The following is a 24,349-nucleotide window of genomic DNA, read 5'->3' as shown; positions in this document are numbered from 1 at the left end:
CATTGAAGTTAAAATTAAAATAGAAACATGAATGTACATGTTTCAAATCAGACTTGTTTTAGAAAAGAAGCATACGTTTTGTTGGAGTAAGCTCCCACAAAATTAATGCTGCAGAGTTTTATTGGTATTATACAATAGAAGGGCATTTTAGAGATCCATGAAGTAGGTATGGATTTTTACCTCAAAAGAGCATCAAGTTGACATTGAAAATGACTGCTGATGAAATAGCACTTATATTTAAATTTCAAGGTAAGCATAAATGTAACAAAATCCTGAAAATAATTTTTAAAAAATCATATGGATATATAATAAGCTTCAAACATCGAAAAATTTCCATTTCTCTGACATCCTTCAAAGAGCTATTGTCATTCTTTGACTAGAGCTTTTCCTATGGAAACAGTAGATGGAGCTGTTGCCCCATGTTACACATTTTTTTGAATTTCTGTTTTCAACCTAAATTGCTATGCACACAAATGTGACAAATGGAGCCCACTGCTCAATTCTCATACTGCAATAATGAAACAATGCATAAAAACAATACCAGAAGAAAAAAATGAAAGAAAATAAAAAGCCTTGCCTGTAACGGAAGAAATAATAACACATTTTTAAATTAGTGTGGTTTTTAATAAACGCTTTTTCCAGTAATGATGAATGAGAAGTAAAGTTAATGTCAAATGGATGGGCTAATACCTACTTCCTTTAATGGCTCATTAGTTAAATTCTCCTACTTTCTCTCCTGCTCCGCCTCATTTCCAGCTGCTTTCCTCTCTTTTCTAAAGGAACTAAAACCCAGAATACTTTGAAATAAACAAAGGCATTCCAAGTCTCATTATCATAACATAAGTCTATTACTTTCCACTGCTTATGCTACTCAGATAACTGGAAGGCTTTTAAAAAAGACAAGCTTTTATTGGAGTGTGAGGAAGGACAGTTGAGACTTAGAGAACATCACAACTAATAAAATGCAACAGCTCAGATGGTAAAGGAACAAGCCCCACAAGCAAGGAAGAGGCTGTAAATCTCAGGAAAAAAAACATCACTGACTCTTTAGACCTGCTTGTTATTGTTACCTAATTGGGAATAACTTTTGGATCTCTTCATGACGTATCTAGAATAAGTGTGACATATGCAAAGTGATCTTTTATTTCAGCAATTCATTGATAGACATTCAAATTTCTGTTAACTAGATTTTTGGAGAACTGTAAAGAGAGAAAAGAAGTGTTCGTTTAATTACTGATTGAAGACAATCTCTTCTCTCTACAGTGTGAATGGGGTGTTCAGAATAATAACAGTGGAACTAAGTTAAATTTAGATAGAGCTTTACATTTAGAAGAAAGTTCTTTCATATCAATGACATTGGGCTCTTGTAGCCACTGTGGGAAAAAGTAGGTGGGGTAGGTGCTATTATTTCAAATTTACAGAAAAGAAAATGGAGACAAAGAAACACTAAGAAAATTGTTCCAGGACAAGTTAGTGAGGAGAAGGACTAAGTTTCTCACCGCCATCCTATGCTATCCTATACCATCTCGCTGTCTGGAGTCAGGATAGTGCCATTCATTGCCCTGGAAAAATCAAACATTGTTCTAGGTATGATGTTTGAGGAAGACTAATCTTAGTTGAACTGTAAACTAGAAGCTTGTCTTTCACACCTGAAGTCTGGCAGAATAAAGGTTTAGGGATCAGTTTCTGTGTTTCGGTTTTGTCTTCACTGCTTGTGTCATCTTGGGTAAGTTATTTGACATTTCCAAGTATCATTTACCCCATTATAAAATGAAGATAATTTCTACTTTTCAAGATAGTTGTAAGGATTCCCTAAGACACTGGAAATACAGTGCTTAATGCAGAGCCAGTGATGGTAATAAATTCTCCTGGTCTGCTTCATCCCTCTTTCCTCTGAACCTGTTTCCTCAGGAGTTAGTGCTATTTCCTTCCCGAAGGAGATGCTTAGCCCTCTCATACTGAAAAACTGTTCTCTGTCATAATCTTTATATATTGAAATAAATCCAAGAGATCTCTATGTAATAGTTTCCCTCCAATGAAGAATATTTGCTTAGGACAAGATGGCAGAAGTTATATGGAAGACTTTGGGAGCTTTTTCCTTTGTATAGGTAAGATCAGCTCTGGTTTTTAACAAGAAATTGGACAAATACTTTACAAAAATACATTGTAGCTAGCTCTGTTAACCAGGTTAGTCACTGTTCAATGACAAGCACTCTGATTACGAATATTTCATTATATGCATCTTGCATGTGTATAAATTTCAAATAAGTCCTAAAGACACAAAAAGTTGCTATTGAATATGGGTTAAGCTAAATTGGAGTGATATATATGACTTTCCATGAAACACTGATTCACAAAGATAATTTAACAATGTTAGTTTAATAAAACTAGTGTTAGTAAATTTTCCATTATTAGAAATCTTTTTTCCCTAGGAGATATAACGTCTCAGAGGACAAAACGTTGTCCTCTTAGACACACACACACGCACACACTTAGCTATTTGTCGGAAATTATTTTGGTAAACAAGTTGTCCTTTTGGTACAAACATTTCGTAAGAAAGTGAGAATATACTAATTTGGCTTCAGAACAAATAATCAAGTAGAAGGACTGGTTCAAACACTTTAATTATTTGAATTGCTTCAGGCCATCGGGGACTTAGAGTTCCTTCAATTCAAGATTTTTAAAGTCTTCACTGACACTCCCCTAAATAACAACACTATGTTTGATTTCAGAAACATCTTAAACCCCCAAAGGGAAGAACAATTTCTTATAAAGTATGCTGTTATTAAAAAAATAAAAAATTCATGCCTCCTGGTAATTCCTATTTCTTTGTTCTTTGCAGACAATCATGCTGACTAGAACAAAGTCTCACTCTAACTTTCCGAAAGACTAATTGCTCAAACACAATGTTTAAATGATATAAAGTATTCACTTATTTGAGGGATATTACATAGTATGTAATTACTGTTTGATAAGAAACAAAATTTTTTAAAAATACATTTCACATTTTCATAAGATATTCTAACACAGACTTCAGGATTCTCACATACTGGCCACTGGGGTGAGGCATACACTAACTCCAGTAACAATTAGAAAAACTGTAGATCCTACCAACCCATCTCTTGTTCTCTTCTTGCCTTCCTTCTTGCTATAAAGTAAGGTGCATGTCATAAAGGGTTCAATGTTGGAAAAGACAAATAAATGAAAAACAACAATGTTCTGATCTAAAAATGTCCACAATTAAGGGGGAACATCTCTTAAGCTATTTGTAAATTGTAATAAAATACAAATAGCTCCCTGGGAAATCCTAAGAGATAATAAGTGCTCTGCTGATACTTTAAAAATAGTGAATACTGGCCAGGCATGGTGGCTCACACCTGTAATTCCAGCACTTTGGGAGGCTGAGGAGAGTGGATCACGAGGTCAAGAGATCGAGACCATCCTGGCCAACATGGTAAAACACTGTCTCTACTAAAAATACAAAAATTAGCTGGGCGTGGTGGTGTGCAGCTGTAGTCCCAGCTACTTGGGAGGCTGAGGCTGGAGAATTGCTTGAATCTGGGAGGCAGAGGGTGCAGTGAGCCGAGATCACGCTACCAAAGTAAACACTTTGTCTTCTGCATAGATTTTTTCCTAATTTTTCTAACAAATTGGGTATTTTATTATATTTAAAAAGTTAATAAACCATTTTTTTCAAATACTATGTTCCCAGGATTTAATGAACACTGTGTGTCAGACCCATAGCTGAGTTTAAGTTCTAAATCTATATTTGAAATAAAATAAGCACCTCTCTCCCCCAAACACTCTGGCAATAAACTAAAGTCTGTGGAATTGAATATTATAAATCCTATCATACAGTCACATGTTTTTTAATCTTCTGAATTCTACAGTAAACTCATTTGATCTATAGTTGAGAACTCATTCCAGAAATCGGTGTAATCCTCTTCTCTCCTACACATTTGGCAAGCTTGTCATAAAGGCCTTCAACATTCAAATTCCTCCTTTGAGACAACAATTATCCCGTCTTAAAAGCAGCATCATAGGTTTAGAAAACTACACGAAGGTCTAATCTTGCCTTTTAGCATTCACCAGCTTTTCTTCTTTAAACATGAAACAATTATCTTAAAGATCTTACAATGTGTTCTCTGTTTTGCCTAAAACTTTGAAATAAAAATCAACAAAAGTGATTCCTTTAAAAGACTAGATTCTAGCATACCGATATGGTTTGGCTCTGTGTCCCCAACCAAATCTCATGTTAAATTGTAATCTCCAGTGTTGGGGGAGGAACCTGGTGGAAGGTGATTGGGTCAGGAGGGTGGTTTCTAATGGTTTAGCACCATCCCCCTAGTGCTGTCTTGTGAGTGAGTTCTCACGAGATTAGTTTGCTTAAAAGTGCACTTCCCCCTTCACACTCGTTCTCTCCTGCTGCCATGTGAAGATATGCTTGCTTCCCTTTCTCCCTTCTGCCATGACTGTAAGTTTCCTGAGACCTCCCCAGCCATGCCTCCTGTACAGCCTGTGGAACTGTGAGTCAATTAAGCCTCTTTTCTTTCTAAGTTACCCAGTCTCAGGTAGTTCTTCATAGCAGTATGAGAATGGACAATGCAGATACCCAGCTCATGCTTCCTCACCCCCTCATTCCCCCAATCTGCTTTTATATAACAAATATCAATTGGCACCAATGCATTGTTAATAGGACAATCCACTGGAATGGCTAAAGTGAAATGAAATCAATGACAGGACAGCAATCACGTTCATTTTTGGCAGGTGAGCACATCCTAAGAGATTCCTAAGGTACTGGGTTGAGGCCCTCTAGTGGTAGTGCAGGGTGTTTTTGGTCTTTAGGTCACTTAACCTGGTTTTAATTTTTTCATCTACAAAATATATTAATTTGTTACTCAGTCATTAAATAAACAATAATCACATGCTATAGGCCAGAGACTGTTCTAAGCAATGGTGAGAAAATAGAGGTTCAAAAAAGTCACAGTGCAGTGGTCAGACAGATGAGGAAAATAAGAGTCCAAAGTAATGTGCTGTATCTGTCGGAGGTGTAAGATACAGGACCATGGGAGGAAACCTCAAATGTTGAGAGCACTGGCAAAGGTTCTATAGGAGAAATGTTTGAGCTGAGTCATGAAGATAGAGAGAAGCATATATAGGCCTATTGGAGAACATTTGCAAGTCATGGCATTTTTGAAATAGTAAGGGAAGATTACTGATTACAAAAGAAGGAAGGGCATAGAGGAGGATAGGCCAAGGCAGGTAAAAGCCAAACCAGGAAGGGCCCAGAATGGCATGTAGAGGATGTGGAATCCATCTTTCTTGAAGAAAAAAGAAGCGATTGAGGAATTTAAAATCAAATAGTTTTAAGCTGTTAGAGAATTTTAAGCCATCCCCCACCTAGATGCTGTCATGATTTAGAGGTTTTGCTCCACTTGGAGAAGGTAGAGGCAATGAGCCCAGCTCTCAGATGACTTCAAAAATATAGGTTCAAATTGACAGAGGTCTAAACTAAGGCAGTGACAGTGAAGACAGAGAGGATTTGTGGGCTACTGGGATGTAGAACTGATATGATTTAGAGACTGTTTAGATGAAGAGGATGAAGAACAAAAAAATCTAGGATTATTTTTAGAGATTAGTTTTGGACATTATACTTTTGTGGTAGCTAGGAGACTTCCAAGTGGAGATACTAAAAAATAATGGACTGTACCAGCCTGGAACTCAAGAACAATGTCTGAGTTGAAATAAAAAACTGGCATTCATTAATCCATCCAACGTATAGGGGGCAGAAGAAAAGCTGTTAATGGAGACAAAAAGATGGCCCCAGGCATAGGAGAAAAAAACCCAATGTTGCTAAACCAACAGAATAGGGAGTTTCAAGGAGACAGCAGTCAATAGTATACATTCCTGTGTAGCAGTAAAGTAAAATGAAGCCTGAAAAGTGCTCAGGGAATCTGCAATGCAGAGATTGTTGGTGACCACAGAGAGTGCAGGGTCAGTGGAGCAGCTTGGACAAAAACCAGACTTTCATAGGCTGCAGAGTTACCAGAACTATAAGAAATTGAATCTTTTTTTTTTTTTTCTAGAAGCTTGGGGTAAAGGATCCAGATAAGCTAACTGGTTAGATGATCTTTATAGCACTTTTTACCAAACCATGAAATTATACTAACAAAACAGTTTCATATCAAGAAAAGTGGATATGCTTCCCCAGATGTCTAATTTTCTAACAGCCTGGATGTTAAGAAATCTAGAAGATGGTGTTCAGGTAGGTTCAGAACAGGATTCATCTATCTGGACACTTGGCTTGGGATGTTCAAGCAGACACTACTGTTATTGCCATTTGTGTAATAAAGAAGTGGGTGAGGTGTATGGACAATTAACCAGCCTCCCTCATCTGTTGGTTTGTGGTGATGATGGAGTTAGGAATATAGAGAGTATGAACTACTCATCCAAATGCTGAAACCAGTCATTCTAAACAGTAGAATCAAGGAAATCGTTATCTACAGGGGAGTAAAATAATCCTTAGGTAAACACACAGACATAAAGACAGACTCTTTAAAGGGACAGTCATCGTATTGTTTACTCACAGGTGGTCCTGGGGGTCCTGGTTTTCCGGGAGGTCCTGTTTTCCCTCGTCTTCCCTTGAAACCAAAGAAGAACAGATGATAAATACTGTGACTCCATTACATTTTAATATCAAGCAATATTAAATGGGAATATTGAAGACAGTAAAAATGAACAGAAAGTTAAGAAACAATTCCAATTCCACACGACTTTTAAACATCAATTAATTTTAAAAGCTCTGGGCCAACTTTTAAGGACCATAATGAGAAGTATAGTACCTGAAATGAATAAATCTTAACTGTTATCAGCAGCCCTTTAAATGCTATCTACCTTGGTTCTTTAGCAAAGTAATATAAAGTATATGAAAGATGGTCTAAGATGGGTATTTTATCTGATGATTCTGTGGTTTCGGATGCAATAACAAGTACATCTGTCATCTTAAGTTGGTGTTCTCCAAGAGGGGTCTGAATTCTAATTTTGTATGAATTATTTGAGGGTGAGATTGGGTGTTAAACATGCAAATTCCTGGACTTCATCCTAGAATTCATGGTTTAGAATCTCGGGGGTCAGAGCCACGAATCTGCATTTTTAAAACTACTTGAGATAATTTTTGTGCTCACTAAAATTTGAAAAGCACTGCCCTAAGCCCTATTGTAATTGCATATGCTGTATGAAGCACATTAGCTCTTTTCTTCCCTTTAGATGGTTAAGCTGTTTTTATAAGTGAAGTAAAATGTATAATTCTTGCATGTTAATCTTCATGATTACAACCAAATATTAACTCTCCCAAGTTCACAACTAGCTAAATTCCAATCGCAAGATGTTGTGCTAACATCTCTAAGTACCCGTGAATCTAATAACATTTAAAAAGCATTTCATTATTTATTATAAATTTATTTTCTTAAACATTTTTTATTTTTTAAATTTTTAACAGAGGGAAGTGAGCTTAGGTATTGAAAGCATACATTTTGAATGAGAAGCATTTATGAGCATATGTTTTCTAAATATGGTCACTCTATTTCATTGTTACTAACAATTCTATTTGATTATCATATTGGTAAACTGTCAGTACATATTAAGGCTTATTGATACTTATAAAGTAAAGATATTAGGTTGATCTTTTCAATGCTTTTTTGGGGGAGAATTATAAGTGTAGGCACAGAAAGGCCCATTTTATTCACCAATTTTCTTGCTCTGAAAATGTCAGGCAAAGTTGCCTGATTCCTCTGATTTTCATCTAGTCTTGGAGTGGGGTAGGAGGTCTAAATGCCAGTTGAAACAGTAGAGTAAGTTTTCAGAGATAAACAAGCAAATACAATGCTGTGATTGGATGAGAAATGTGTCCATTGTTCCTGAAGGGAAATTAGGTGATACCATCAAAGACTTCATATGAAAACAACAGCCTTTTCTATAAATAGCCCTAGTTAACATCTACAGAACAGATTTAAAATTTTTTAAAAATTAAAAACATAGGCCGGGCATGGTGGCTCACAACTGTAATCCCAGAACTTTGGGAGGCGGAGGCAGGCGGATCACCTGAGGTCAGGTCAACATGGAAAAACCTCATTTCTACTAAAAATACAAAAAAAATTAGCCAGGCATGGTGGTATGTGCCTGTAATCCCAGCTACTCTGGAGGTAGGAGAATTGCTTGAACCCGGGAGGCGGAGGTTGCAGTGAGCCGAGATCGCGCCACTGCACTCCAGCCTGGGAGACAGAGACTCTGTTTCAAAAAAAAAAAAAAAATTAAAAACACAAATGTAATTATTAATAGTAGTGTTTTCTCTTATCTTTCATTTTATAGATCTAACCACGCAGTTCTTTTGGAGGATTGTAAGATTGAAATGAACATATAATTTAATATTCTGTATACTTAAAACAAGTTATACACATGTACACCATGTTCTAGTCTTGCAGTTTACATTTTCTGAAAATCAATATATTTGGTCTTTTAGTAAATATAAGTAAATTAGCCTCTGAGGACTAATCAATGATAAAAAGTTTATTTAGAAAGTGGAAGCACTGTAATTTATTAATTCACAAGAACACAAAGAAACTAAATCAATGGTATCTAAGTAAGTGATTGGTTCTTTCTTTAAGCATACATTAGGTTGAATGTAAGTTAAAACCATAGGATCAACTTTAGTTTACATTCCCCTTTCTTCAAAGGAGACATGTGTATTGATTTGGGCAGGAAGCGGGGAAAATGAGGCTGACTGTTGATTAACTTTTATCACAGAGTTAACGTTGAAACAAACCAAATGTCAGATATTGTAACATAACATTGGCATGTGTTAAGATGAGGAGTAAAAAGCATCCAAGATTCAGGTTATGGTGAGGGCAAGCATCCAGATTCCTGCACATCACTGCTGATTTCAGCCAGCCTTGCCATTGTCAGAGTGTCAGAGTGTCAGTGTGTATGCTGGAAGAGGGCAGAGAGAAGGCTGATTTTGCTGAGTGGACATGCAGGTAAAATATTTTTGAGGGTTGTTAAGTAATTGGAACATATTGTGTGCACACAATTTTGGCCAGCACATATTTTCACATTAAATCTGGTTTCTAGGCTTGAATTTCTATTAGCACCCTAAATCAGATTTGAACAATTTTTAAAGATGTGCTATACAAAGCAATGCAGTTACCTTTTTGTTAGGCTTACCACCAAATACATACAGGTTGATTATCATCTGTCCCAAAGTGCTTGGAACCAGAAGTGTTTTGTATTTTTTTTTATTTTGGAATATTTGCATATACATAATGAGATACCTTGGGGATGGGCCCCAAGTCTAAACATAAAATTCATTTATGTTTCATATGTACCTTATCCACATAGTCTGAAAGTAATTTTATGCACTATTTTAAATAATTTTGTGCATAAACAAAATTGTGACTGTGTTTTGACTGCAACCTGTCATGTGAGGTCAGGTATAGAATTTTCCACTTGTGGTGCCATGTTGTTGCTCAAAAAGTTTTGGATTTTGGAGTATTTCAGATTTCAAATTTTCAGATTAGGGATGTTCAATCTGTACCAGAAACAAGATTTACCTTAGGAAAAACTCTTGAGACTTAAGTCTCAAGTATCAGTGACTTGTGGAGGACAGAGGAGAGGGGTGGATGGATGAGAAATGTGGGTGGAAGCTTTAGAGCATAACAGAGCTATGGGTCCAGGTAGGGCACCATCTCTTTTTTTCTCAATTTTTTTTCTTTTTTTAGAGACAGGGTCTCACTATGTTGCCCAGGCTGGTCTCGAACTCCTGGACTGAAGTGATTCTCCAGCTTTGGCCTCCTCCCAAAGTGTTGGGATTACAGGTGTGAGCCATGGCACCTTTCTTAGGGGCTGCAATTTCTATCAACACAATAGTCCATGCCTACTCCCAGACATCATTGTTCTTCTCTCCAGGGAGCCCTAGGAATTAACTCCCTTGTCTCGTTTCCCTTCTTCAAGGCCCCAAGCTGCACCGAATACAGCCGCACAGTCTCCTGTTCCTCTGAAGGATCATCTGTCTTCTACTTAAAAGCATTAGGGAAAGGCAAAAGCCTACCTAAGAGCTAACAACACTCTTTGGTCTTGGCCACAGAAGCAAGATACCGAAGGGAACGCCATCGTTTGAAAAGTGTCGCAGTAAGACGCACACATTGTGCCACCACTGTGGCTCTAAGGCTCGCCACTTTCAGAAGTCATCCTGTGGCAAATGTGGCCACCTGCTAAGCGCAAGAGGAAGTGTAACTGAAGTGCCAAGTCTTAAAGATGAAATAATGCCAGGACTGGTCGAGTGAGGCACCTGAATATTGTATACCGCAGATTCAGGAGTGGATTCTGAGAAGGAACAACATCTAAACCCAAGAGGGCAGCTGTTGTAGCATCCAGTTTATCTTAAGAATTTCAATGATTAGTCACACAATAAATGTTCTGTTTTTTAAAAAAGGAGCTAACAGTAGATTTTTGGTAGGGTGAATTTTACTACTTAAGCTAGGATACTTTGGGGGAGTATTTTATTAATAATTAGGCCAAGAAAACAGGCATAAACCACAACTCCCTTCCTAGAACTAAAATCAGATTCCCCCACTTTTCAGAGGAAAGTCTAATCTGTGAATCTTTGTTATTTTCTTTGCAGGGCTCTGGGGAAGTGGATGAGGATACCTGGGGCCAGGGCCTGCGGCGCTTGATAGTAGGTCCAGGAAGAAGGCTCCTGATGCCGATGGGAGGAATGTTTGCATGTTTGCTTTCACTTCTATCTCTGGCTGTTTTGGTCCATTCATTACAAGGCTTTCTCTAGACCCAAAAGTGAGACAAAAGGTGGGGACTTGGGTGTGGGTGGAGTGAAAATCCTGGAGATAAGTCAGATATCTACTGAGCAGGAATAGGTCTTCCTGGTTAGGGTGGCTATTCTCAGGTGGCCATTTGTTCAGAAGCAACTCTGATAAATTAGTGTTTGGGTGAACTTTCAGATGGATAGAGATCTAGTGTTCCAGCATTATTATAACTGGGCTAATCCAACATTTTCCTGAAAACTGTGGTATAAAGAGCAAAACGCAGATTTACTCTATCAAGTTGCCCTGGAAACCTGAAAGTGCTCAATATGTCGGTTTTCTGTTTGGCAACAGTGTGGAGATTATTAGACAACAATTTAGATATCTGCCTAATGATCTAAACCCAGGAGGGCTCAAACCTGACCATGCATGAGTGTCACCTGGAGGGCTGTTCTAAAATAGATTGCTGAGCCTCACTCGCAGAATTTTTTTTTTTTTATTTATTTTATTTTTTTTTGAGAGAGGATCCATGCTGGTCTCAAACAATCCTCCTCAGGATCAAGAGGTGGAAGTAACCCAAATGTCCATCAATGGATGAATGGATAAACAAAATGTGGTACAAACATACAATGGAGTATTTTCAGCTTTAAAAAGGAAGACAATCCTGGCCCATGCAACAGCATGAATGAACCTCAAGGACATTATACTAAGTAAAATAAATCAGTCATAGGAAACCTCAGGAGGATCATTTAAGCCCAGGAGTTCAAGACCAGCATGGATCCTGTCTCAATAAAAAATAGCTTAAAATAGCTCTTTTTTTAACTTGATGCTTCCAGGATGACTTGCAGTGTGAGAGAACATTTATCTTAAATTAGACTTTTGATTTATAAACACCTTGCCCTCTTAGGAGCATTAAAAAGGGAAGAATGCAAATAATAGACTACTGGCACTTATTTGACAGAGGGTTTTTGTTGTTGATGAGGATGATGATGATGAAGATGAAGTTAGAGCAGTAATTGGAGTTAAAGGATGATATGCAGGCCCCAAACCCACAAATGAAACATGTATTTAAGTACTCTCTATAAACTGTCAGGTCACGGTAATACAGCTAGCCCCTCTCCTGAGTAGCTGGGATTACAGGTGTGTGCCACCCACTTGGCTGTTCAGAGTTCTGGATTCAGTAGGTCTGGGGTGAGATCTGAGAATCTGCATTTCTACCAAGTTCATAGTAATGCTGATGCTGCTGGTCTGGGGACCATGTTATGAGAACCACTACTCTAAAACTAAAGCTCTTATTTCATATTTAAAGTCAGGCAATGCTGTAGAGCACCTTATATCATGTAAGTCTATATCTTGTAGCTCAGAACAAAAGAATTCCATTTGTTTTGTGATTATGTGGAACTTTGAGAATAAAATGCTCATTGTCAAGTTCAAGAGCACCTGGACTGGAAAATCCCTGTGCCCTATTTTTTCTCTTACAGAATTTTTTTGTGCTAAGATTTCATTGATGTAAAATGGTACTTATACTTTGCAACAACTTTGCTAAAGGAATAAAAAGATCACTTGTAAAATTTCTACTGCATACACCCAGTAGGATGGCTACTATCAACAAATCTGAAAACAAGTGTTGGCGAGGACATGGGGAAATTAGAACACTTGTGCAAGGCTGATGGGATTGTAAAATTGTAATCCTAGAACTTTGGGAGGCTGAGAAGGGTGGATTGCCTGAGGCCAGAAGTTTGAGACCAGCCTGGGCACCATGGCAAAACCCTGTTTCTAAAAAAAAAAAAAAAAAAAAATTAGCTGGGCATAGAGGCATATGGCATATGCCTGTAGTCCCAACTACTGAGGAGGCTGAGGTGGGAGGATCACTCCAGCCCAGGAGGCGGAGGGTAAAGTGAGCTGAGATGGCACCACTGCACTCATGCCTGGGTGACAGAGTGAGACCCTGTCTCAAAAAAAAAAAAAAAAAATAGAGTTACCATATGATCTAGCAATCCCATTTCTGGTTATATACTCCAAGAATTGGAAACAGTTTTAAGAAGAGATATTTGCATGCCCATGTTCATAGCAGTATTATTCTCAATAGAAAAGAGGTGGAACTAACCCAAATGTCAACCAATGGATGAATGGATAAATAAAATGTTGTACAAACATACAACGGAATATTTTCAGCCTTAAAAGGGAAGAAAATCCTGTCACATGCAACAACATGGAGGAGGAACCTTGAGGACATTATACTAAGTGAAATAAACCAGTCACAGAAAACCAAATACTCTATGATTCCATTTATATGAAGTATCTAAAGAAGCCAAATTCATAGGACAGAAAATAGAATGGGGGTTACCAGTGACTGAAGAAAAGGAAGAGGAAAAAAAAGGAGTTGTTTAATGTTTATAGAGTTTCAGTTTTGCACGATGAAAATGTTCTGGAGATCTGTTTCACAACAATGTGAATATACTTGACACTACTGAACTGTATACTTAAAAGTGGTAAGGATGGTAAATTTTATGTTATATATTTTTTACCACAATTCAAAAGAAAACAACTATTTTTACCAAAATGTCCAGTACATGGTAGTTCTAATAAATATTAGTTCCTTTCCTCATTGCCCTTCTACTACCCTCTCTCCAATTCTCCATTTTTTATATAAAAATGTTAGATAATGTCTCTAGGAAAACCTCCAAAATATGTAGTGTGCATCCTTTAGAAAAGTGTAATCACCTTTTAACCGTGGATATGAGTTTTTTAAAAAATCTAAAATAACAATCAAGATACCCATTAGAAGTAGAAATAAAAAAAATGTGATTTATTCATACAGTGGAAAAGTATATATTTGATAGCAATGAAAATGAATGAAATTGAACTACATGCAACAATATAAATGTTTCTTATAAACATAATGTTGATCAAATCATACAAAGAACAAGATGGGCAAACCTAATCTAGCCATTTAGAAGTTATAATGGGTTACCCACGTAAGAGTGGAAAGTGACTGAAAGAAAGCATGAGAGGAGTTTCTTGGGGTGATGATATTCTGTTGTTTGAACTATGTGGTGGTTGCATAAGTATGTTCATTTTCTGAAAAAGCATCAAGCTGTACCCTTATGACATTCACATTTTTCTGAATGTATGTTAAATTTCAATATAACTTTTAAAAATGAAACCAGGAGATTCCCACAATGGAATGATTTTATTTGAATGATCTAAAGCTTGATTCCACTTGCATTTTCTGTGCACAAGGACACAGAGGGTCACTATTAACAGCAAGCAAAAAAGATACGAGGCTATTTAAATAAATGACATCTACAAATTTTCAACAGTAAAAATAACATAATGCTTCCAGGATGACTTGCAGTGTGAGAGAACGTGTATCTTAGACACTTGATTTATAAACATTTGGCCCTCTTAGAAGCATTAAGAAGGGAAGAATGCAAATAATGGACTATTGGTATTCATTTGACAGATGGTTTTTATTGTTGATGAGGATGATGATGATGAAGATGAGGTTACAGCAGTAATTGGACTTAAGGGATGGCACACAGACCCCAAACCCACAAAAAGAAACATGTGTCTAAGTACTCTCTCTAAACTGGCAGGTCACGGTAATTCAGCTGACCTCTCTCTAACATTCCCCTGTTTCCATATGTGTATTTTGCACACTGTTAGGCATCAGCTCAGCCTGAACAAGGTATTAAGGAAATGTCAAGAAAGAGGAGACAGGGCCTTGACTGGCACACACAACTGTGAATGAGGTGTTAATTACACAGGAAAACATTACAGACTATCTGGGAAGTTTAGTTTTCTTTTTTAACTTCGTGAAAGGAAATAAGATTTATGCCTGATATAAAGATTACTTTTGAACTCAATGATATGTGTAAAAATGAGAATGGAATACTTACTGAGGAAGGCATAATATTTTAAGTACATTTTATTTCTTAATAGATATTTTAAAATGTATCTATGACAGTAACAACATTAGTCATAAAGGTATCATTACTTCAGGGATCTGACAAGTGACTCTTGTAAGGACAAGAGAAGAAAATGCAATTCAGCATGAACAAATGACTTGAAATAGGTTCAGAGCTAAGGAAAGATGAACATTATTGAGGTTGGGATCTTAACATTTTTAAATTATTTCATTCCACTATTTACTCATCTCTCTGCCCCTTTCCTTTTTATCCCCCCTTGGATGGACTCTATCTGTAACTAATGTGGCTTTTCAAAACAAGTTAGAAGTTGTGACATCATTATCTAAACCTCTTGAGCTACAGTTCAATAAATGATAATCTGAATAAATGATTCGTTAAAACATTAAAACAGGATTAACGTTTCCTTGATGTGGGTATCCTGATCATTCACAATTTAGGTTATTTTGCTGTTATAATTTTTGAGCTTCTCTTCTTCTCACTACCAAGTCAGATTTTGTAAATGTCCCATTTACTTGTTGCTTTTCCCCTTGGAATGTGGATCTTCCTAGTTCTCCTCTGCTTGCCTGATTTCTGCTTGCCCTCACGTCTCTCTACCCTGATTTTGAGGCCAACCCAAACCTTCCGTTTAGATTTGTTGGAATGCCTAACTGCTTTGCCACACCACTAACTCTCTAAGGCCCAACTTCTGGCTCTGTTTTCTAGGCCTGTCATTGCCAATATTTGCCAAGCCACTTCACTGGTCTGGTATCATGGATGGGGCAGTGGTAGGGTATGGCTAAACAATTTCCTGAATATACCGTGATGTATTTTAACATCTTTGTGCCACATGAAGCTGGTGGAAGCTGAAAGTTCATTGTGAAAATGTTCTTTCCTCCATATTTGGATGTTCACAGGCAGCACAATCCCAGACTGGAGAAGGGGAATTTGGCCTTTATATACATTGCCTTCCTGTCTGAGAATTATGCTGCCAGGCTTCCACATCTCTAAAACATCCCACTTTCACAGTGCCTCATGAATGAAGACTTTTCTCCTTCACTTTTATTATGGGAACTGTTATGTTTGTAGGTTTAGAGTCAACAAAATTGACATGCAGAGGGACAAATAATGCATATAAAATGATAAGTCTTATTTAATAGAAATGTTAAAATAAAAACAATGTAGTGAAGTTCATCTACAAACTTCAGACAGGTTAGAGGCTAGGCCAGTGAAACAGGAACAAGCTCAGAATCACCAGTGAGCATTGGAACAAATAATCATTAGTAATATTTGGATATCTTGATTTCAGTTAAGGTAAAGTGACAGGACATAGTTTCAGTATTTCTGAGTTACATAATCTAACAGACATACTCAAGGGGTAGAATTTTAGAGCTACATATTCAATGTCCAGGATTGAATTGACTAGTACAAAATAAGTTCACAGAACTACATTTTGCAGTCATTCAATAACTGCCTGACAAATGAAGAGAATTCTAGAGGATCAGTGAGGTGGAACTATAAAGGTCACCCAATTTTGAAATGGAAAAGTTTTCCTTATGTAATTCTCAATTAATTGAAGTGAATTTAATGGATTAAATTGCATTTTGATACTTAAGTGCTGATTTCAGAAAAAAACCCTATCAAAAATATGTGAGTAAATTTTATTTGGCAGAAATTTACTGTCTGTTTTACCTGCTGTGTTGGGGAAAATATATTAAGATGATTAAGACCTAGAGCTTGCCTTCATGGTGGAAGAGAAGGGACAATTATTTGCAACAGGTATTTAGACAGACTTGTTCATTTGGTTATAGATGATCTCAGCACTTCCAGTTTCCCTCTGGAGTGGAGGGATCCTGGGGACAGGAGGAAAATGTGGGTAGAAAAAGTCATTTACACAACCTCAGCAAAAACCTAGGACATTATACCCCCTGAAAAGTCCTCAAACAGGGACAGCTTTCCCTGGATGCACCTGCGGTAACCTGTCTTAGACGTGTGTGTGCTCTTTGGTTCTCTTCTCTTCTGATACTTATCCCCAGGCTTTAGATCAAGTGTGTTCAGAAAGCATTTCCCAGCTCACCACTTCTTTTTCTTGCATGATTGATTTAAATATTTGGAAAATGTATCAATGACCTCTAAAAACTGAACACTTGGGACATACTACTGTACAAAACTGAGAGTATTTTTCTTTATTTGAATACTACTTTTTGCTTCCTTAAACTTAACATCCAATGTCATTTGAAGCTGTAACGGGGTAAAAGTAATTCGAAGTCTGTGCTTTACAATTTACCTTCCCTCAGCTCCCATCAGATCCAACATTTCCCAAAGTAAGGTTAGGGTTTCCTGGGAAAGCTGGTGACCCAGTTGGTCCTGCTGGCAGCAATTGTTGGTCAGTTGCCAGATTCTTTTTATATTCTTTGACTTTTTCTCTGTTCACCTCTAGGGAAGTATCCTAAAGGCAGAAACCCTAAATACATCTTGTTCCCCTCATTCTTGCTACATCTAGTACATATGCATTTACATTTACAAAACTCACATAACCAACTCAGCTTTCTCAACTACATAAAATTTCCATTATGACTTTTAAACTCTTTATTTGTTCACCTGCTGGCTTTTCGCTGCATTTTTATAAGATATTTTCCCCACTTTCAGCTGGCATGTGCCCAGAATTGTTCATAAATTAATTCAAGAAGTATTTATGAAGTCCCTATTGTGGGTTAGATGCTTTACCATGCTCTGGAAATACCTTGAATTCTGTCTCAATAGAGCTTATACACCAGTGGGGACAATAATAATAATAGATGCCAAATATCATTCAAGGAAACTTACACATATTTATTCATTTAATCCTCAAAATATATTTGAGGTATTCCCATTTTAAGGATGAGGCAAATTAGTGACAACATAACTTGCCCAAGGTTATGGGGCTAGTAAATACCAGAGTTAAGACTTGAATCCAGGCAACTTGGCTGTATCATCTCTGACCATTACCACTAGGCTATACTTATTGCATCTCTAAGAACTAAATAAATAAAGATATGAATTTTGGATAGTGATAGGAAATACAGAAAAACAAAGCAGGGTAAGGCGGTACTGAGTTATACAGGAAGGTGTGCTGTTTTAGATAGAAAAATCAGGGAAGGCCTCAGCAGAAACCTGAATAAAGTGAGTCCAAGGATCATGCAAGGTCTGAGAAAGAGCATCCAGGTGCATCCAGGGAAAGCTGTCCAGTAGAGGGAACAGCAAGAACAAATTCTTCAAGGAATAGCAAGAAACACAGGTTGCTAGAGAAGAGCAAGTGTGTGGTTGGGTGTCAGGCAGGCCAGATTAGGCTGGGCCTTGTAGATTATGGTGAGTGCTCTGAGTTTCATTACTGTGATTGTGATGGGAAGCTGTTAGGAGTTTTGTCTTAAAGAGGTCATATTATATAGGTTGGTATAAGCACCTGCTTAGGTAGATAATAGGCCAGAAGGTAAAACTGCCACCAAATTCATCATTTAATACAGAAGCTCAATAGAACTAATTTTAGGTTATCTGTTTTAGATTGCTTATAACACTTCCTTACATGTGTGTAGAGTTGATTATATGTACAGTCATCTCTTGGTAACTGTGGGAGATTTGTTCCAGATCCCCACTGTCCAATACCAAAATTCATAGCCATTCAAGTATCTTATATAAAATGGTATAGAATCTGCATATAAGCTACACACGCCCTCTCATATACATTAAATCATCTTTAGGTTACTTATAGTACCTACAATGAAAATGCCATGTAAATAGTTGTTATATTGTAATGTTTGGGGAATAATGACCAAAAAAATGTCGGTACATGTTCTGTAAGATGTAACCATATTTTCTTTTCAAATATTTTCAGTCCATGGTTGGTTGAATCCACAGATGTAAAACCCACAGATACAAACAGCTGACTGTATAACATTTCCATTTCCATTTCCATGTGCAAATCTTTTTTTTTTTTTTTTTTTGAGATAGAGTCTTGCTCTGTCACCCAGGCTGAAGTAAAGTGTGATCATTGCTCACCGCAGCCTCAACCTTCTGGGCTTAAGTATCCTTCTGCCTCAGCCTCCCGAGTAGCTGGAACTACAGATATGTGCCACCATACCTAGCAAATTTTTAATTTTTTTTGTAGAGATGGGTGTCTCTATGTTGCCCAGGCTAGAAAATATTTTTAATCTTACATTAACATTTTATGTAACTGAATATAGTATCTATTATTCTCTGATATTTACCCAGCCCATTGTTTTTGACTGGAAAAAAAGATATACAGTATAAGGAAGTGAGATCTGTTTCATCCTTCATTATAAACTATAGTTTTTAAAACAGAGAAAGCTGCATTGTGTAAGTAATCCTACAAGACTTATAAAAGGATATTAATAATTTAATGAACTTGTACTCAAGGGAGAAAAGTGTTCTTGAAACATGTCAGGATGAATTTTCAAGGGAAAGGCCTAATTAGCAGTGTCTGAAGCATATGTCATCACATTTAGAAAACACGAACCAGTCCCTGTGGACAGAATGGTAAGTTGGATTTTGAAGCATTAACTACTCCAGTTAATATGTATGATTTATGAGCAATATGTCAGCTGGCTGGTCTAACTCAAGTGAAAGACCTTGCAGGAGAAACAAGGATGTTTAAACTCATCCACAGAAATATGCAAATGTAGTTTATTGTCTCATTTATATTTTGATCAACCAATAACTTAGAGATCTTATGGGAAATAATGCCATAGTTTGGGCATCTTTTAAAATATAGAATCCAAGCTACAAAGATGCCCTAAAAAATACATGCCTAACTGTCCCATTGACTTTTCAAATGAGAGCCTTGAGGGGTTAATGAAAGAAAAAAAGCCCTTATCTTGGATCATGGCTGACAAACCAACAACTGAGAAAAAACTATATATTTAAGTAAAGTTATATCGATCTTTTTCTTACACATAATAAAGTATTTTTACCAGATGATTATTTGGAAAAAGTCAAATTGAAGAAACATGATTTAAATCCATTCAAAAGAGAAAACACATGTAGGAGAAATCTATTTGATGTCAAGATCTCCAGAGGCAAAGAGAAAAATCCAGTCACTTGTCTATGGGATTCAAACATAAAATTACATGGCAATATTCACACATTCATTTAGATGTTTGAGCTCCTGAAGACAGACCCTTAATTTAAATCTTTCAAAAATCAACAATAACTAAGACTACAGGAGCTAATGCTGGAAAAAATCGAAGTTACAGATTTGTTTACTACTTTAATGAGAAATCAACTGCCACTTAGGAACACAAATGAATGGGAAAAATAAAGACAGTCTTGTATCAATGATATGCATTTGTACATTTATTAAGTGTTTACTATATGCTGGATGTTGGAGAGTAAAGAGAAAAATCATACACAGATCTTGCCCTTGAGGAGCTCATAGTCTGGTATTAGAATATTTCTCTTCTTTCCTCAATATAAGTTTTGTTCTGCACAAGAAAATAAGGCTATTTAAATAGATCCACAAAAGAGAATAGTAGTTCAGCAGTATTTTTAAGAATTGTAAGTCTGCATTAAATGTGGACATAGTGGCTTTGGATGATTGAAGCAGCAATATTTCTATTTTGGCATACTTTCAATACTTGTTACCCATAGTCATGTTTTATATTTTAGAAGGGTGTATATTATATTGAGGTGATACAGATTCTAACTCATATATTTATGACACAAATTGATCATTGACTTAAAAATAAAAAACAGGATAGAAAAAAATGTGCATTGTATGAGAAGCCAGAGACCTGACCACTAGTACATCCTCTTTTATTTATTAATTAAGTGAATCTGAAAAAGTCACATAATCTCTCAGCCTGAGCAATTTCTACCTTAGGGAAAAAAAAAAGAATAAAAACATACCTGCCTAAAGATAGTGGGCTAGAATATATGAAGATCTGAGAGGTATTTAAGAGAAATATATACATTTGAAAGGGGCTTTCTATGATCTTTTCCCCATTATTAGACTATAAATTCTGGAGCACAGGTATGGCAGCTGCCATGGAATGAACTCTCTGTAAAGGTCTACCCACTCTTCTGTGCAGAAGGTCCCAAGCATTCCCAGAGGAATTAAACTGCCTAGGGGCACGGAGAAGGTGGCTGAATACATTCAGATGTACAGCCAGTGATCAATCACATTCTTGGCAAATATCTAAGAAAAACATACCCCAAATCCTCAGTTTGAAATTTAATGTTATTGAGGCCAACCTACTGGCCTGAAATAAAACCTTACATAGCATGTGCTCTCTAGTGCTGACACTAGTGTGTCATCATGGATAACTTATGGGATAGATGTGTCACAGAAATGTTTTTCAAATTGTGGCAACATATAATCACCAGTTATCTTGCTTTCTTCCCCTGGTAGCACTGGCAAGAACTGGCAGTGTGGCGATCCTTACCATTGCTGGCAAGGTTAGAATTGAAGTTTTCAGACTTGAATAACACTTGACCTAAGGAGGCAGTATCTATAGCTTTGGCCTCTGTTTCTAAATGAAATGAATAGTCTAGATTTTAAAACAGACAAATGAGGGCCCTTACTTAGAGTAAAAGCTGAACTCCTTACAATGAATGACCTGCAAGGCTGTGCTCTGCCTTTCTGTGTGGACTCTCCGACCTCCTCTCATCTTTCTTCACCATTCTAGCCATACCGACCTCCTAAAATTCCTTGAAATTTCTGCCTCAGACCTTTGCACCTGCTGCTTCCCCTACCTATAAAGAGCTTCCCTCAGCTTTTCACATGGCCCTCATCTATTTTAGATCTTTGCTCCACGATCAGCTTGGCAGCAAGGCTTTCTCTGACTTCCACACAACACTGCATATCCCCTTCCTTCCTCTGCTTTCTTAATCTTGGTTGCATGCATCACCATCAACCACATTAAAACTTATTTATTTTGTGGCCATCTGTCTCCATAATAGAATGTAAGTTCCATGAGGGCAGAGGTTTTTGACTATTTTAGGTGTTACTAAACTTTTCCTGTGAAAAGTAAGAAATATTTAAAGTAAATATTTTAGGCTTTGTGAGACATATAGTCTTTGTCAGAACTACTCAACTCTGCTGTTGTAAGCATCCAAAAGCAATATGTAAGCAAATGGGCATGAATGTGTTCCAATAAAACTTTATTTAAAAAAATACATGGTACACCAGATTTGGCCCAAGGGCTGTAGTCTGATGATTCTCAGTCTATTGTGTCCATTGGTTTATCCTCTGCCTACAGCAGTTTCTGGCAAACAATAGGCGCTCAGTAAATATTTGTTCTTGTTTTTGGACTGAGCTAACAATGAAAACGGAAGTAAATGTAACTTTTTGAAAGGTACTAGACAAATGAGGAGTTTGTACTAATGAGAAAAAGTGTGATCGCATTCATTACTATACTTTTAGATGAGCATCAACATCAAAACCATGAAACTAATTATGCCTTGAAAGTTCTTTAAGATCTGGTGATGTTTTTGTTTTTATTTTTGTTTTTGCTGTAGATAACATGAGATAAAACCTTTGTAAATAGTTTGAAATTATTTTGTTAAGATATTTTTAAAATGCAGATATGTAAAAAGAGTAACACAACAAACGATTATTTTCCCACAGCACAGCATTAGCAACTAGTAACAGTTTGAGATATTTTCTTCAACATTTTTTTAATCAACAAAATATCATAGATTAAATGGAAATACTTTTTGACCATCTGTAGTCCTTTTTCCCACACCTTCCTCTTGGGATAACTACTCTCACAAGTTTACGTTATCTTTCTGTTTCATGTACTCTTAAAAAAGAAATATACGTACTTAGTATTTTTTCTTGTATTCAATATTATTGTTTTTGAGATTTATTCTTGGTGTGTGTGTGTTGGGGGGTGGGGCAGGGGTGTGTATAGTTTTATTATATTTAACTGCTGTGAATGCTGAATTCTGTTGTGGATAGGTAACATTTCCAAATGGAAATATTTCTAGAGTAGCAAAATATGGAAATACAAAAAGTATAGGGCCATTTATTATAGTATAGGGCAAAGCCTCAATTAGTTTTTGAGGTTGTACATACTGGTGTCTAGTGTTGCTCAAGTCTTTCACCCCAGAAAAGAACTAACCATCCAAGGAATCTAGCAGTTTAACATCATTTTATCTTTCTCTGATAGAAAAACCTTATCCCGCAAATATCAGTTCAGTTATTAATAGATGGTGAGTGTTGCAATAGCATAACTCACTTTCAGCATTTCAATTTATCCAGCTGAATTTCAAAATACAAATTGGGTATCATATGGGACTTTTCTCTAATAGCACAATAACATTTTTAAATGGAGTTTAAGATGTAAACTGAGCAAGCTGAAATTAAATTTGGGTCTACTGATCCAGGTACCAGTTTCTTAGAGCTTTGAAATAGAGTATAAGTTTTCAAGAGATTAGATATATGGTGACCTTAAAAAAGGCTTCTGACATATTCCATAACATCAAGGAATGGAAGGAAAAAGAATAAAGAATCCTTATGAAACATTTGCAGTCCACAAAACATTTCAAATAGTACCGTGTCAACCTATGTTATAAATAGTTTATTCCTGATACTCGGCTGGTTTTACAAGCATCTATGTGATGACAAAGAGAAAAAAATTCAAAACTGTTCTAGAATATCATTAGAAGTACAAACACTTTAAAGAAACCAGTTGTAGTAAAAGTTTATTTATTCAGCACTTTACTAAATGGAAAAGTCTACTAAGTGGCACTTCCAAACTTCTGTAGGACAGTGCTAACTGGCTTAATGACTCAGGAGACAGAGCTCCAGTTAGCAGATACAGTGCTTTCCCTATTAGCTACAGCTCTACACCGAGGTACAGTGTTAGTAGTTAGCAGGACACAGGCTGGATTTCACCCCCAAACACCCACTGGCTAGTCACACTTCTTCCTGGGCAACTGTGCTGGGAACAAATCCAGAAAAGTCTTCGGATTCTAAAAGAAACACAAATCTTTTCCATGGTTTTAGTGTTAGAGGATTTTATTATGTTCAAATACTTAGAAATTAATATTATAACTATGATACAATAATTAGCAATTATTGAATACCTAGCATGTGATAGGCGCTGTATTGGCTACTTTACACATATATTTTCCTAATCATCAACTTCGGGTTAGGTACCATTAGTATTATTTCGGTTGTATAACTGAAGAACTGAGACTCAGAGAGGCTAAGTAGTATTCCCTGGGTCACACAGGCAGGGCTCACCCAGGAGTTTGCAAGACTCCAGAATTAATGCCTTTTGAGACTTTACTTTGGTGAGGTTATACAGAGGGTTACATTTTATTAATAAAAATTTCAAGGAACCAGATATCCATCTGAGGCATAAACTAATCAAACAATGAACAGCCCTCCTTATAGAGGTAAGGTCTGTGGGTTGGTTGGCTTCACCAAAGCCACTCTACAGCAGAGGCAGCATCTCCACCCACAACCTAACATTCATGTGCACAAGCTGTACCTCTGGAAGAGAAGGAAAATCAAAGTGATCAGTAGGGGAATGAATCAAGGCAGCCTCCAGACAGAAAACAGGCTGAGCAGAGGAAAACAGGCAGAGAAACTTCTGTGTCAGTATCAGGCTGGTCTCTGATGACACT

General features: G+C 36.8%; 1 protein-coding gene and 1 pseudogene across 5 annotated transcripts in view; one reads left to right on the top strand and one right to left on the bottom strand.

Annotated features, from left to right (window-relative positions):
• The window catches only part of COL19A1 (collagen type XIX alpha 1 chain), a 356,800-nt gene that overhangs the window by 105,187 nt on the left and 227,264 nt on the right, over window positions 1-24,349 (bottom strand). For all 5 annotated transcript variants that reach the window (XM_054492353.2, XM_054492351.2, XM_063666306.1 and 2 more), the window contains exon 16: window positions 6,588-6,641. In XM_054492353.2, the coding sequence (XP_054348328.2) occupies window positions 6,588-6,641 (54 nt within the window). The remainder of the gene's footprint in view (window positions 1-6,587; window positions 6,642-24,349) is intronic.
• On the top strand, window positions 10,122-10,438 carry LOC129038223 (large ribosomal subunit protein eL37-like; annotated as a pseudogene).

This window comes from Pongo pygmaeus, chromosome 5, assembly GCF_028885625.2.
Source record: "Pongo pygmaeus isolate AG05252 chromosome 5, NHGRI_mPonPyg2-v2.0_pri, whole genome shotgun sequence".
NCBI classification, from domain to species: domain Eukaryota; kingdom Metazoa; phylum Chordata; class Mammalia; order Primates; family Hominidae; genus Pongo; species Pongo pygmaeus.
This window is presented reverse-complemented; position numbering and strand designations above follow the sequence as displayed.